Source organism: Sorex fumeus, unplaced genomic scaffold (assembly GCF_029834395.1).
Source record: "Sorex fumeus unplaced genomic scaffold, SorFum_2.1 ptg000014l, whole genome shotgun sequence".
Classification (NCBI taxonomy): Eukaryota; Metazoa; Chordata; class Mammalia; order Eulipotyphla; family Soricidae; genus Sorex; species Sorex fumeus.
In genome coordinates this window covers 20,832,552-20,849,296 of record NW_026606071.1, presented here as the reverse complement: position 1 = coordinate 20,849,296, position 16,745 = coordinate 20,832,552, and the positions used below count along the sequence as shown (strand labels likewise).

General features: G+C 39.3%; 1 protein-coding gene across 27 annotated transcripts in view; it reads right to left on the bottom strand.

The window, feature by feature from the left end:
• ABI2 (abl interactor 2) overlaps positions 1-16,745 on the bottom strand; it is a 107,422-nt gene that overhangs the window by 65,791 nt on the left and 24,886 nt on the right. For all 27 annotated transcript variants that reach the window (XM_056111927.1, XM_056111926.1, XM_056111925.1 and 24 more), the window contains exon 2: positions 2,634-2,801. In XM_056111927.1, the coding sequence (XP_055967902.1) occupies positions 2,634-2,801 (168 nt within the window). The remainder of the gene's footprint in view (positions 1-2,633; positions 2,802-16,745) is intronic.

Genomic DNA, 16,745 nt, shown 5'->3' with positions numbered 1-16,745 from the left:
AATTATTTTAACTAACAGTTGCTATAAAAAGCCATCAAGGGGCCAGAGTGAGAGTAGAGCAGGCTTGCCTAGCACATAGCCCATGCGGGTTTGATTCCCAGCATTACATTATTTTGGATGTCCCTCGAACATCACTAGGAGAAATCTTTGAGAGCAGAGTCATGAGCAAGCTCTGAGCACCTCTGGTGTGGCCAAAAATAAATAAACAAAAAAAAAAAAGGAAAAAGGGGTGTCATATTGGGCTCCTAACTTTCTGGAAAGGAGGCAAAATAGAAACATGATCTACAAGGAAATTACATCTCTTCATTAGGAAAGTGACAATTTCCCAGCATTAAAGTCTAAAAGTATTTGGTTACAGAAGTTATAAAGATAAAAGTGAAAGAAATTATTAGGCTAAAAGTGCTCTTTGTTATTTCTATTAATTTTCAGTATTAAAACAATTCTTAAAAGCCTAAGCCTATGAAGAATGAAAATAAATTAACTTCACTATATGTTTCTAATTGCTAAAAGGACACTTTATCTTACAGTGACATTAGTGCTAATCTAGTAGATAATTCTTTGTTGGGAGAGACTATCCTAAGTACCGTAGCATGTAAAGGTATCTTAGTAGATACCTGCATCACATCCCCCACCCCAAGTTGTAACACACAAAAACGTCTGATACTGCCGATGATCCCCTTAAGGCCGAAACTGCCTAAACATACCTACTACCACCTTCAGAGACATACATACATATATACATACATACATAAATAAATAAATAAATATACATTAAATAAATATACATACATAAATAAATAAATCGGCAACTACCTTCTTAAAACAAAAAAGAAGTATTCTTCCAATTGATCTGAGCCTTCTACTACTGTCCCTTTACATCATTTCAGCATGTCCACTCCCCACCCAGGGATAGTATTACCTACTAGAAAATCATAGATCTAAAGGAGCATTTCTCAAAAAGCATTCTACACCCCTCGCCCTTACAGCACTAGGATATCACAAGGAGTCACAGTTGAAAATCATGTTAAATTAAGGGCCATGGCAAGAGATTAAGGCACTAAACAAAAGGGCTACAAGAAAAAAATCAAGATTGGAAAGAAGCCACAGTCAGAAAGAGGTTAAAAAATACACTGATCTAAAGGACTTATGAGCTTGTTCTTGTTTTATTCACAATTAAATATAAATTAATTCTAAATCCTATAAAATTAATGTCTCTAGGTTACATGAGTACAGGCATTTGACGTCACTGACTTTTTAAAAGGAATTAAAATTATAGGGACTAGAGAGATAATATAGTAGGTAGGGCACTTGCCCTGCATGAGGCTGACCTGAGTTCAATTTGTGGCACCACAAATGGTCCACTAAGGTCACCAGGAGTGACGTCAGAGCATAGAGCTCCACAGGAGCAAATACTGAGTACCACTGGGTGTGGCCCCAAAACAAACCGAAAAAAGAACCAAAAAAGTAGTTCAAAACCTTTATATTTTAAGTGTTTTTAAAATGTATTTTATAATTCAAAATTAATTTTTATTGCAGTAGTTTTTAAATGGTCCTCATATATAAAGTGAGTTATGAAAACTAACATAAGCATGCAACTCTGCAGCCATTGAAAATATTTATGAAAGCTCAAAATACATGGAAAGATGTTTATAAAATAAATTAAAATAGCAGAATCCAAAATTCTGTATATGAAATAATCACATATATACTTAAAATCTATTCTAAAGGCTCAAGAGATAGTTCAGAGGAAAGGCACTTGTCTCACCGATTTGATCCCCAGCATCTTATATAGTTGCCTGAGCACCAGAAATGATCTCTGGGAACAGAGTCAAGAGTAAGCTCTGGCACAGCGGGCATGGCCCGAACCCCCCTCCTAAATCTATTTTTTTAAGTAGCACTGTCACTGTAGCACTGTCTTCCTCTTGTTCATTGATTTGCTCTAGCGGGCACCAGTAACGTCTCCATTGTGAGACTCGTTGTTACTGTTTTTGGCATATGAAATACACCATGGGAAGCTTGCCGGGCTCTGCTGTGCGGACAGGATACTCTTGGTAGCTTGCCTGGCTCTCCGAGAGGAACGGAAGAATCGAACCCGGGTTGGTCACATGCAAGGCAAACGTCCTACCCACTGTGTTATCACCCCAGTCCTTTTTTTTAAAGTATCAGAAGGAAATATATTAAAATATAAATATAGTGACAAGCTCAATGTTTTATTTTTACATTTTTTCTCTTATCTATTTATATGCATTGCTTCTAGAATGGGAAAAGTTCTATAAAAAAATTTCTTAAGATACTTAGATTGCTAAAATACTGAGGTATAACACCATCATGGTAAACAAAGTCCAACAGGGAAAAAAGGTGAACAAACCATCTAGCTATCACATTTATAATTTTAAGAAGATAAAGAGGATAAACTTTAGTATAAGAAGCTGAACAACTTCTCAAGGTTGGTTATTTTAACATGGTGGCTGAATTTTAGTAAAACTCAATGAATTTTAGCAAAATCACAGATAACTCAACAAAAAAGAAAAAACATAACATTACCAATTTATTTTTCCCAAACCATGCATGTAGTTAACTCATACAGTAAAAGCTGCCAGCATTCCAGCAAAATTTGAAAAGTGTATTCTCACTTGTGAAATATGATTGATTGAAGATTCCATCCTCCGAAGCTGTGATGCCTGGATATCCAGCATTTGCAGAACATTGTTGGCCAAAGTGTTTATCAGGTAGGCAACACTTGCTAAGGACTGGGTGGTGTAGGCTTTGGTTTCTTCAAGGGCTCTCTGCTTATCTGTTGACTAGAAAAATGTTTTTTGAAATCATTACTTCAAAGACAACATATTCCAGGCACATAATCTACAAATACATTCAATAAATCCATTCAGATGCAGAATCTATACACACAAAAAGATTGAAAACTATTACATGTAAACTCAATAATAAACTACTGATTGTCTTCACTAACATTTTCTTTGGGAGGGGGGACTGGATTTCTGGACTACACCTGGCTTTGCTCGGGGGTTACTTCTGGTTCTCTGCTCAAGGATCACTCCTGGTGTTTGGGGGGGAACATATGTGGTCTGAAATTAAAGCAGGACAAGGGAGGTCAGTTGCATGCAAGGCAAATGCCTTAAACTTTGTATTCTCTCTGGCCCTGAGTTTCATTTCAGGCACTGAGATTGGGGAGTTGGAAAGAAGGAAGAATTAAAGGTGGGGTGGCGTAGTGGAGAGAGAGAGAGAGAGAGAGAGAGAGCAATAGAGAAAGAAAAAGGGCACAAGAGGGAAAAAGATAGAAGGAGGCAAAGTGAGAAGGTGAGAAGCAGGAGAAGGAGGGAAGAAAGAAAATAAAAACTCAATGTATATTTTAAGCAATGGCAGACAAAAGTGTGTGAGCACAGGGATTTATGTGTACAATGCAACTCCCAGTAAGCATTACAACTAGTGTTTCTCAGCCACCCCATGAGCACTCAAAGCAGGTAGCAGTAACCTTGGGTGCAATCAGGTGTTACTTTCTGTTTGTTCACTTAAAGAAGAGAGACTGGGGGTAGAGGAAGTGGGGTGAGCCCTAAGTAATATTTTCTGAAAAGGTGGCTGCAGGTCAAACTCATCCAAGAACCTCGGAAGAATACAAGAATCACAACCAAGTGTGTGGATACCTGCTGAGCAGTAAAACCAAGATGTACACAAGTTCTACATCTAAAGAAAGTGATACTCCTGTCTGTGTTGCAAACCAGAATACCCATAAATAGAGAGTAAGAGGGAATTTGTCTGCCATAAAGGCAGGGGAAGGGGTGGGGTGGAGTGGGGAGGGATACTGGAGAAATTGGTGATGGAAAATGTACACTGGTGGAGGGACAAGTGTTCAATCGTTGTATGACCGAAACTCAAACATGAAAGTTTTGTTAACTGTAGCTCATGCTGATTCAATTAAAAAAAAATTTAAAAATAAAGAAAGTGATCCTCCATCAAGCAACTACACAAACTGAGCAGACACCACAACCACAAGTGAGACCTGTGGAAAGTGATAAAACTAAATATGAGAGTGCCACAATCAAGTGGGGAACTCTTTAGAGAGCCTCACAATCAGGTATGCACGCACTTCAACCAAAATGTGTTATCTCTGGTAATCACAACCCCTCCAAAAAAGGAATGTGAACAACTAAAAGATGTAATAGTAAAAAAATGATTGTTTCTAAGATCAAAAAACAAAGTAATGGTAGTTACACACTGTATGCTGCTCACTGCCTAACATCATCTGCCCCAGTTCTACAGAATCTCTGTAGGTCAACAAAAAGTACACAAGGCTCTGACCCAGAAACCTTTTAAAGTTGGCTCTACTATTTATTGCCAGACACAAGTTTCTCAATTTCTTCAACTATAAAGCAGAAACACAAACCTCTGTACCTACGAACAATATTAAGTTATAAACTCCAGTAAGATAATAAATATAAAATGAGTTTTTGGTGGGGGGGGGGGTACCACAGCCAGCAATGTTCAGGGGTTGCTCCTATTCTCACTCAGTAATTACTCCTGAAAGGCCTCAGGGGACCATATGGGATGCCAAAGATCAAACCCGGTAGGCCATGTGTAAGTCAAGACGCTACCCACTGTACTATCTCTTGAGGCCCCAATATAACATGATAAATTATAAAAAATAACTCATTATCTCTGAGTGGAAATAACTATTCCAAGTCCACTATATCCCACAGTATAGGAATCAGTAAGTGTAAAAGCACATTTAGGTTGACACACTGACACTCTAATTTGTTTTCTCACTTATATAATGAATGTGAGATCAGTATTAATCTCAAAAGATTGTTAAAATGAAGATATACAAATATTTATCGCTAAAAATGTTTATTAATAGAATCATAGTAGTAAATGAAAAAAATAATTAAAAAATAAAAACACCAGGAGCTGGTAAAATATCATGCACAGACACCAAATTCTATCCCTAACTGCTTACAGCTCTCTGAGCACTGTTCAAGACCCCAGCACCACTGGGTCCATGTAGCACTGCATTATCAACCTCAGTACTGAACCATCTGGCCGCCATGGCTGGACTGAGCATCACCAAAACATTTCCAGGAATGGCTCCAGGTTCTGTGAGGATTGCTTGAGAGGGTTCCAAAATTAAAGAGCTTAAATTTTTGCAAGTTAAATATTTTTCAAATATATGTAACAATCACACTCAAAAAGGTAAAATGAGACAAATGATCTTCTATAATTAACATGTATTTGAGATACAATAATTCTGAAAACAATTTGGCAATAGCTACTGTTTTTACAATGTTCTTATTCTCTGACCCATTTCTGGGAAACTATGACAAAAATTAAAGAGAAATGTATATAAAATGTTTTTACAAATGTTCCCTATCCAGTTATAAATAACAGCAAGTGTAATAAAATAAACTCCATAGGGTATAATCATAAAGTATTATATCTTTCTACAAACTAAGCAATGCTGGGTCTTTTATCTGCTCTTGGATTATATCACCAGATTTTATGACTTTTCTGACAACTTTCTAGCTTAATTTTCAAATATCAGAAAGTTCTGTTAACCAAAATGAAAACATGAGTTTCACTGTAATTCCCTAACTCAGACCTAAAATGAAAACCCCAAATCTAAAGTAGAAAGTAACATCTGTTCTTTTATATATGTCTATCTTGCTCTTCACTTTCCTCATTTCACTAATCTGCTTCTAGTCTGTTCCTTGAAAATAAAATAAATGAAACAGAAAAAGGAGTAATGAGAGGGAAAGCACAAGGTCTATATGAATACTTTGTAGCAATCCTAGTGTGAAAAATGCTACACTAATACTCACTTTTGACTCTCTTTTGAAACAATTTACAAGTATCTGTTATCCCTTCTTAACATGGGTGATGCTAAAGTACCAGAAATTCACCTTAGTTTTAAGGCAAAAATGGAAGCAGGAGGTTTTCTCAGGCAAGTCTCATAGCTCTAATGCACAGGGGCTGAAAAGGTCATGGGCACTTTGGTGGTAATGGAGTACAAGAACTTTGTACATCAATACCATAAAATTTAACACTATTGCAACCATGTTACTTACCTTGGCTATAATTTTTTTTAAACCAGCTTCCTTTTTTTGGCTTTTTTTAGGTCACACCCAACTATGCTCACGTTTACTCCAGGCTCTGCACTCAGGAATTACTACCGGCAGTGCGTGATTACTTGGACATGCACAGGGGACATATGGAATGCTCAGGATTGAACCCAGGCAGACCCCATACAAGGCAAAAACCCTACTTGCTGTACTATAGCTCCAGCACCCCCAAAGAGCTTATTTGGGGGGGTCACACCCAGCAATACTCAGGGGTTACTCCTGGCTCTGCACTCAGAAATTACTCCTGGCAGTGCTCGGGGAACCATAAGGGATGCTGGGAATTGAATCCGGGTCGGTACTGTGCAAGGCAAACACCCTACCAGCTGTGCTATCGTTCCAGCCCTGTACTTTCTTTTTTAAAAAGAGCTCTAATCCAGCTACCTGCCATTGTTTCTTCAGCCCATAGAATGGGAGAAGAAAATCAGTATCCCCCATGCCCTCACCAAACTCTAAAAGCACAAAGTCCACTCTCCCAACCCATCTATCTCCAACTCCTCTCTGCTCTGCTCTGCTCTGCTTTATTGGATTTAGCTTCAGACTTCTCTAAGTGTAAGCCAGGTAATGATTTTCTTTTCTTTTTGGGTCATACCTGGCGATACACGGGGGATAATCCTGGCTCTGCACTCAGGAGTTACTCCTGGCTGTGCTCAGGGGACCTAGGGGATGCTGGAAATTGAACCTGGGTCAGCCGTGTGCAAGGCAAATGCCCTACCCGCTGTGCTATCTCTTCAGTCCCCAGGTAATGATTTTTATACCTATTTCTATGCCATGCCCAAGTTCAGGTTAGAGTCAGGGACCAAGAAAATAGCTTACCAGCTTGGAGCCCCACACTTTCCATGCAGAAGAACCATATTCAATTCTTAGCAACACCTGATCTCCTTAGCACTGACACTCAGGTATAAACCAGAAACTCAACACCAACTCCATTACCACCAAACAACAAACCAACCAAATCCCACCTCCCCACACACACACTGACCAAACAAACACTAAAGTCAGGATCTACCCAGAACTCTTTTCCTTTATTTCACTGTTCAAGCATGTCTATAGATTTGTAAGTCTCACGCAAAATGAAATCTCAGAACTGCTTTTAGCAGACAACCCCAATTTCCATGACTGTTTTTTGTAAAACTCATTTGACAAAAGGAAGAACTATACAACAGTTTTACAACCTTCTTATAAAATTTTTTTTATTAACATAATGTATGTAATGGAACGGACTGACATCAACATACATATATGAATTTACAGAAAAAAAGGGGGCAAAATGCAGTCTCATCTCTCAGTAAGCTCTATATATGTTATCTTACAATGTCTTAAAATATGAGGCAGTTATTAAATATAGTCCACATCTTTAGAGCATAAACTAACTCTATGACTAAAGACGTGTCATCTGTAATTCTATTATTCAAATAGGAAAAACTAGAAACCACTTAAATGTGAAACAGAAAGAAATAATCCAACAACTGTAGCACTGTAGCACTGTCCTCCCATTTTCCATTGATTTGCTCAAGCGGGCGCCAGTAATGTCTCCATTGTGAGACTTGTTACTATTTTTGACATACCAAAATCATCACGGGTAGCTTGCCAGGCTTTGTGTGAGGATTGGATATTCTCGGTAGCTTGCCGGGCTCTCCAAGAGGGGTGGAGTAATCGAACCAAGTTGCCATGTGCATGGCAAACACCCTACCCACTGTGCTATTGCTCCAGCCCAAACATGATGGCCTCTCAATACCTGTATTACAAACCAGAATGCACAAAAGGAGAGAGAGAGAAAAGAAGAAAGGCGCCTGCCACTGAGGCAGGCAGAGATAGGGGGTGATGTGGTGGTAATGGGAGGAAAACTAGCAACACTGCTGGTGGGAAATATACACTGAAATAATCCAACAGCTATATTGTAAAATATTTATTTAGTATTAAAAGCTCCCTATGACAATCTTGGATACAAAAGCTTACAACAAGTGGTAGGGGTTGAGGAGGGAAGGCAGTTAGGATAGAGAAATTCACTATGACAGTGATAGCTAGAAATCGCTCTGGACAAGAACTGAATGCTGAAAGCATAATGTCATGACAGATTTTATAGAGAGAGAGAGAGGGAGAGGGAAAGGGAGAGGGAGAGGGAGAGGGAGAGGGAGAGGGAGAGGGAGAGGGAGAGATCCACAACTCACTGAAACAAGGGAAGTGGGTAAAAGTGGAAAATAAAGTGATAACAGAGATAATTTAAAAGCAAATTTAAAAATTGAGATTTTCAAAAACAAACACAAACACCTACATACTCACACAAAATTTAAGAAATTCAATCCAAGAGGTTACAATATGACAAACTAAAATATAAGGAAAAGAGTAAAATCTACCACTATCAAAATCATCCAAGTTAGAAGTTGGAGATAGATCAAAACTGTGGAGTTGGAGGGACTATTATATGCAACCTGTAATTCTGTAACTAATCAAACCATCGACTAGTGAAAGTTGAATGAGAGTTTCAGCACACAAGGAGTCACTTAAAAAAAAATTCCATATACTCTTTTCGCAGGAAACAATGCAGCATATACATCCTCAAAACAGAAAGACAAGTTAAAAAGGAAGCACAGGATGCAGAAAACAGGATTCACATCAGAGGCAAAGGGAAATTCAAGATTGACAAACAATGGAAATTTCTGAGATGACAACTATGCAGCAGAACTAAAACATTACTAATTCTAGGAGAAAATGGCACCGAGTTCCAAAAATGTCCTTTGAAAAGTAAAATGAAACTGGCGTCAGAAGATATTCTCCAAGAGTCCTTTATGTTCCTCTACACTGCATAAGCAGAGGCTCTGTTCCAGACTGTATAAAGAAAAGAGTCTGAGAAGACAGAATTTTCCCACTGAAGTAAATGGGAGGATGCTTACTAACCAATATAAGAGATGTAGGTTCTCTTATCTCAAAGTTCATCACCAAAATGCAATCAACTTCATGTACAGGTTTCATCTGGTCCTCTTAACACACTTAGAACTGGATTTTCAAGAAACCCCTTAGGGAAGTTTTTTCACTGTTGGTGGGAATGCCAAGTGGCCCAGCCTTTTTGGAAAACAATATGGGTATTCCTTCAAAACTAGAAATTGAGTTCCCCTATGACCCCACAATACCACTTCTGGGAATATATCCCAAGGGTGCAAAAAAGCATAGTAGAAATGGCATCTGCACCTGTATGTTCATTGCAGTACTATTCACAATAGCCAGAATCTGGAAACAACCCATGTGCCCAAAAACAGGCAACTGGCTAAAGAAACTTTGGAACAAGTACACAATGGAATACCTCACATCTGTTAGTAAAGATGAAGTCATGAAATTTGCTTATAAGTGGATGGTCATGAAAAGTATCATGCTAAGTGAAATGAGTCAGAAATAGAGAGATAGACACAGAAGGACTGCACTTATTTGTGGAATATAAAATAATATGAGACTGACACCCAAGGATAGTAGACATAAGGGCCAGGAAGACTGCCCATAGGTGGAAGCCTGTCTCATGAGCTGGGGGAGAAGGCAGCTGGAATAGAGAAGATATCACTAAGTCAATGATAGTTGGAGGGATTGTTCGGGATAGGAGATGTGTTCTAAAAGTAGATAACGGACCAAACATGACAGCCTCTCAGTATCTATATTGCAAACCATAATGCCCAAAAGTAGAGAGAGTATGAGGGAAACTATCTGCCATAGAGGCAGGGGAAGGGATGGAAAAGGAGGGGTTATACTGAGGACGTTGGTGGTGGAGAATGTGCACTGCTGGAGGGATGAGAGTTCGATCATTGTATGACTGAAACTCAAACACGAAAGCTTTCTAACTGTAACTCACAGTGATTTAATTAAAAAAAAGAATCCTCTTAGCAAAAAATCCCCTAGAAAATACTTATCAAGAAAATACACCCTAGAATATATTATTGCTATTAGTAATAGAGATTTCTGACCAAAATTCCATGTTATCTATTAAAATATCAGTAATACTGTGGCTGTCTTAACTTGTTTGATCCAGATACAGTTAAATTTCAGACTCTTCACAAATAACAGTCAGCAAACTTCTGATCAGTTTTGTTAGTATAAAAGGTAAAGGCCCTCCCGTTGATCGTCGATTTGCTCGAGCGGGCCCAGTAACGTCTCCATTGGAGACTTTGTTGTTACTGTGTCTGGCATATCCAATACTCTCGGTAGCTTGCCGGGCTCTCCGAGAAGGGTGGAGGAATCGAACTCGGGTCAGCCATGTTGGCCGCTTGTAAGGTGAACGCCCTACCCACTGTGCTATCGCTCCAGCCCTTTGTTAGTATATTAAGATAAAACATATATTCAGGAGAGAATTTACAGATCAATTGGAAATAAATACATAGTAGTTAAGCCAACCCCTCAAAGATAACTAATAACTCCAAGATAAAGAAAAAATGATTAAGAAATATAGCACTGTTTGATTGAAACCTAATCATAACAGCTTTGTAAGGGGGTCTATCTCACAGTGATTCAATAAAAAAATAAAAATAAAGGCAAAAAACAGAAAAGATATATAGCACTGAAGAGATTGCAGAGGGGTCAATCTTGGATACAGTCAACTGTGGTTTGATCCCAGGAACTACATGAGCACCACTGGGAAAGACCTCTGTACAGAGCTGGGAATACCCCCTGAGCACCCCCAAGTGTGACCAAACTCTCACCCCCAACAAGAAGAAAAGAAATATAGTCATTTAAGAAGATTACTTATGCCTAGCAGACAGAATCAGTCTCCAATAATCCACATTCTAGCAAGTGGGAACCATGCAGGAAGAAAGTGGATTAACCAAAGCGTAGAAAACCAGTTAGCAAGCCCACAACATGGCATGTTCTCATTTAAGTTTTAATTCAGCCTGTCTATGCTCCTTGACAGCCCTGGAGTGAGCTCTCTAACACCAGCTGTGATTTAGGTTCCAGCTTTTTTAACCCAACCCCAGCATGGGTTCCCAAACACTACCCTGGTCAGCACCATAGAAAACCATAGGGCTATTCAAATCTGACACACACAGCACCCTGGTTACTTGCTATCTCAAACTGCCAAACCTACTTAGAGCTAGTGGCAGGATTAGGCAACTGTAACTGCAAATTCCCCATCTTCATGCAGCGCTTGTAGAACACCAGATATATGGGGAGACAAAGGAACCACCCATATTGATGGATGGATCAGCCGGCAACACAAACAAACCTAACACAACAGAACTGTGCAAGCTACCTGAGAAAAATAACTTCAAAGCAATGGTCTTCATGATGATCACTAAAACACGATCAATGAAACTGAAAAAACTCAATAGACAGGAAGTTTTAGAAAAATTCAAATAAAAATCACATAGCAGAATGCAAGAGTTAAAAATACAATTGAGAGGCTCAACAGTAGAAGTAGCCAAAAGTAAAATCAGAGCCCAAAATAAAGTAGTAGAAACTAGGTAAAAATATCTGCAAAAAATAAAGAATTAAAATCACAGAAGATAACAGATGCACAAAGAAGAGCACTGAGGGAAAACAACACTGCATTATCAGGTCCAAGCACCAAACTGTCAGTTCTGTACACTGGGCCAGACCAGAAGTGACCCCAAGTGCTCAGAAGATTACCCCAAAAAAGAATTAGTAAAATCTTGAAAGTAAAAAGAGTCCCTATTATTACTTTACTCCCACATTTTATGTTCCTTAATGACATTGCTACTTTCAAGTGGGATTTTTTTTTCTTTTTGGGTCATACCCGGCGATGCTCAGGGGTTACTCATGGCTCATGCACTCAGGAATTACTCCTGGCAGTGCTCGGGGGACCATATGGGATGCTGGGAATCAAACCAGGGTCGGCCATGTTGGCTGCATGCAAGGCAAACGCCCTACCCACTATGCTATCGCTCCAGCCCCACAAGTGGGATTTTTTAAAAAGAAGCCCTTTATATATTTTTGAGGGTAGAATTTAGTAGCACTTTGAATTCCTTGAATTGTTGCCTGATTGAAAAATCTCTATTCTTCCCGCAAATCTGAATGGTTGGATATTTTTCCAACTTAGCATTGAATGGTATATATCATATCATACTCTCTGTTATGCAGAGGTTTTTTTTTTGTTTGTTTGGTTTTTTTCCCTTTATTTTATTTTATTTTTTTTAAAGTTGTAGATTTACAATTTTTTGTGCTTTGGTTTCAATTATACAATGATCAGATACCCATCCCTCCACCAGTGCCCATTTTCCACCACTATGGATAATATCCCTCCCACCCCCATCCCCCCATCCCCCCTGTCTCTGTGGCAGGGCAATCCCCTGTGTTCTCTCTCCTTTTGGGTGTTGTGGTCTTATGCAGAGTTTTTTTGGAGGAATCTATTAACAGTCATATGGGGTTCCCATATATATGACTGTTTTCCTCTTGCTGCTTTGGAAGTCCTTATTTTTTGACATTTCAATTATATTATGTCCTAGTTTGTATCTGTTTGGTTTTTTTTTCTTTGCAAATATATGAGCTCCCCAGATCTGAGATCTGCTTCTTGTGTTGGGCAAGTCTATAGCTATTATTTCTTCAAACAGAAATTTTTCCATTTTTTTCTCTTCTCCCTCCTGTATGACTATGGTATATTATTCCTCTTTCTATTGGGTGGAGTTTCCCAGCAATGCTACCTATGGTGATAAAATTAAAAAAATATATATTGGACCAGAGTGACAGTATAGTGGATAGGGTATTTGTCTTGCATGCAGCAGACCTGGATTTGATCCCCAGCATCCCATGTGGTCCCCCAAGCACCGCCAGGTATAATTCCCAAGTGCAGAACCAGGAATAACCTTCAAGCATCACTGAGTGTGTCCCCCTTGCCTCCCACCAAAAGTAATAGTATAGGATCAGGAAATGGGAAAAAAAGAGTTCAGATTTTTTTATAATTTTTCTCACATCCCATTCAAGATTGGGATGTCTATAAATTTATAAGCTTATGAATTGCCTTTTGCTATTTGTTAAAATCAGTATTTCATACCAGTTCTTTGGTATTTTTGTTTTGTTTTTTGTTGTTGTTGTTGTTGTTACGTTTTGGAGTCACCTGTGGAAGGCTTACTCACTCCTGGCTCTGCTCTCAGGGATCACTCACCCCTGGCAGGGCTCAGAGACCATCTGGGGTGCTGGGGATTGAACCCAGGCCCTACCCACTATCTTTCTGGCCCCGGTATTTCCATTCTTTCTTATAATTGCTCACTGTGTTATTGATTGTATGTACCACAGTTTATCCAATATATTTCTTATATTTAAGATACTTAGACATTCTGCAATTACAAACTGCAGTGAATACAAAATAAATAAAACCACAGTTTACTGCATAATCAACTATCTACATAGATACAATGGGCAAACTAAGTCCAGAATTTCTAAAAGTTATATAGAAAAATTTGGAGAAAGTGCAGTCTTACCTAACATATAAGTAGATTTGGCTCCAAATCACCACATTAAAGTGAATATTCCAATAAAGCTAGTCAGAAATGTTTGGTTTCCCAATGCATATGAGTCATGTCTGCTAAATGTGTAATAGCTTTATGTCTAAAAAAATATACAAACTTTAACTAAAAACAACTTCATTGGGTGGGGACGCCGGCGGCCGTGCGAGCGCATCGTGGAGGGAGCAAGAAGGTCTTCGTGACCTGGGGATGACTGACTTCCATGAATACACACTGTTGACCAGCTAGGCCATGGCTTCTGGAGATAAACAGAGTCACTTTTTGTTTGTTTGTTTGTTTTTGGTTTTGTGCCAAACCTGAAGAGACTCAGGACTTACCCCTGGCTCTGTGCTCAGGGATCACTCCTGGTGTTTCTCTGGGATCACTCCTGGGCTTGCTCGGGACATTATGCAGTGCTGGGTATTGAAGCAGGGTTGGCTGCAAGCAAGGCAAATGCCTTAATCCTTATACTAACTCTTCCGTCCAAGTAGAGTCACTTTGAATAATTGCTTTAAAAATACTTTCTTCTTTTTGGGGGGTGGTGGTGGTGGTTGGGGCTGGAGTGGTTTGGGCCACATCTAGGTGCTTAGATATAATTGCTGGCTCTGTGCTAAGGGGACCAAGTTGCAGTGCCACGGATCAACCCGGGGTCTGCTGCCTGCAGAGGAAGCACATTATCCCCTGAACTGTTTTTTTTGATTTCTAGAAATTTCTTAAGGCTGCTGCTCAGTCATACTGACTCATCTCAAAGCATTCCTCTTTCAGAGCCCCCAAACATTTCTCTCATTCTTTGTGTCCAGCAGGCAGAGCTCTTGGAATGGTTTTGGATCAGGTAGCCCCGACTTGGAACTCGACCTTTTCCTCACACTCCCAGACTCCATTGAGCATGGTGTGAGCCTAACTCAGGCTGAGTTAAAGAAAGAGCAAACCAAACCCATCAGACATTAGATATTTAACACAGAGGCTCAATACATACTTCTTGTTGGAGGGGTGTGTATTTGTGTGTGTGTGGGGGGGGGGGGAGATAAAGTTTGTTTCATTAAACTTAACCTTTTGATTTAAAAAAAAAAAAAAAAACTTCATTGTTAGGAGAAAGGGAGATAAATTCAAAAGGGTAGATCAGCCCCAAGTTTAATTCCTAGCCTTGCCAGATGTAGTGGTTTCTAGGCACTGGTAGGCTGAGTATCACCAAAAGTGGCCCCCAAAGCACGGCTAGGATAAAGTACACCACTACTTAAAAATGACAACCATAATTTGAGCCTTCAGCAAGACATAATCTTTTTGCTGGTAGAGGGCACTGTACAAAACAAAACCTGCATAGCACAGTAAAACAAGTATAAGAAAAGTAGATATGCCTGTATAAGCGGTTGGAGCAATAGCACAGCAGGTAAGGCATTTGCCTTGGACGTGGCCCATGCGGCCGACCCGAGTCCGAGCCCGGCACGCTACCCAGAGTATCTCGTCCGCACGGCAAAGACTGACAAGCTACCCAACACAGTAACAACAAGTCTCATGATGGAGACGTTACTGGGCCCACTCAAACAAATCAATGAACAATGGTAGGACAGTGCTACAGTGCCTGTATAAGAAAGCAAAGCTAGAGATCCAGGGACAACTCAAAGCCAGAGAGATCTATTATGCAAACAGGAGGCTCAAACATCAATCCCTGGACAAACACCTAGTGTATTTTGTAGCACTGTGTTTAGTAGCACTTAGGATTCCTGGTGCCACAAGATGGTGCAATACTTGCTACACCACAACCTAGTGTGTGAACAGAAAAACCAAAAATGCAACTCCCAGTGAGCACTACTAACAAAATGCAGGGAGAAGTACAACTACGGAGAGTGACATCAGACAAGCAGATGTGGATCCACTAAAGATCCCTGTTGAGTACCACAACCAAGAAGGTGTAATCCCCTGGTCAGGACAACTGTACCAATAAAATGGGAAGGAGGATTTGGGAGGTGGATGCAAAGAAATCAAAGTTACCATTTTTCACAGCATAAACCTCTAGAACAAAATTAAAAATAAGAGCCAAAGTGATAATACAGCATTATAAAGTGCTTGCCTTGCAAGTGGCCTACCCAGGTTTAATCCCCAGCATGCCTCCCCTGAGCCCACCAAGAATAATTTCTGAGTGCATAGTCAGGAGTACGCGCTGAGCACAACTTCATGGGGCCCGAAAACAAAACAGAAAAACAAAAGCAATAACACTTGGGGCTACAGAGATGCCTCAGAGGGCTGAAGCAAGTATTTTGCATGCTGAAGCACAGAATCAGATCCTCAGTATGGCATGATCCCATGAGCTTCACCAGGAGAGACCCTGAGCACTGATTCAGGAGTAGCTCTAATCTAATACTACTAGATTTGACCACCAAAACAAAGCAAAAAATCGTAGCACCGGATATTACAAGAATAAAAGAAGATAAATACTAGAATAAAGGTTAAGAGTTCAAAGTGCTTCTAAACAGGGAAATCAGAGGTAAAAGAAATATACTTTTGTTTTACTGGGCATCAAACATTACTGCATGTTGGAAATAATCAAATCTGTGCTATTTATATATGACAATCACTAGGTACAAGAGGCTGTAGACCACTTTAAAACTAGAGAACAGAAATACAAAACTGACCATTAAATTTAATTTTAACTAGATAACCATAAGATAAACATACAAAACCAACTGTATTTTTATGCAGTAGCAATAAACAATATGAAAATAAAATCAAGAAATTTGATTACTACTATAAAATAAAGATTAAACAATATACTTAGCTGTAACTTAAAAGTAAACGATTTCAAACACTGAGAATTACAAAACATTATTAAAAGAATTTATTTATGGTTTTGGGGGAGGAGTTTGGGTCACACTTAGTGGTGCTCAGGAGTGACCCCTATCAAAGCTCAAGGGACCATACATGGTGACAGATATTTGAAATCAGGTTAGCCTCACGCAAGGCAATTGCTTTACCACCTGCATTATCTCTCCTGCCCTCCTTAAAAAAATTTAAAGAAATCGTAAATGTAAAGACACACACTGTTTATGAAGTAAAATACATTATATAATTTAGATGGATCCCAAAATGTACCTCCTGATTCAAACAGTCCTTATCAAAATCCAAGAAGCCTTTTTTGTAAATATTAACAAGGGATCTTAAAATCATATAAAGAGCAGGGGAGACA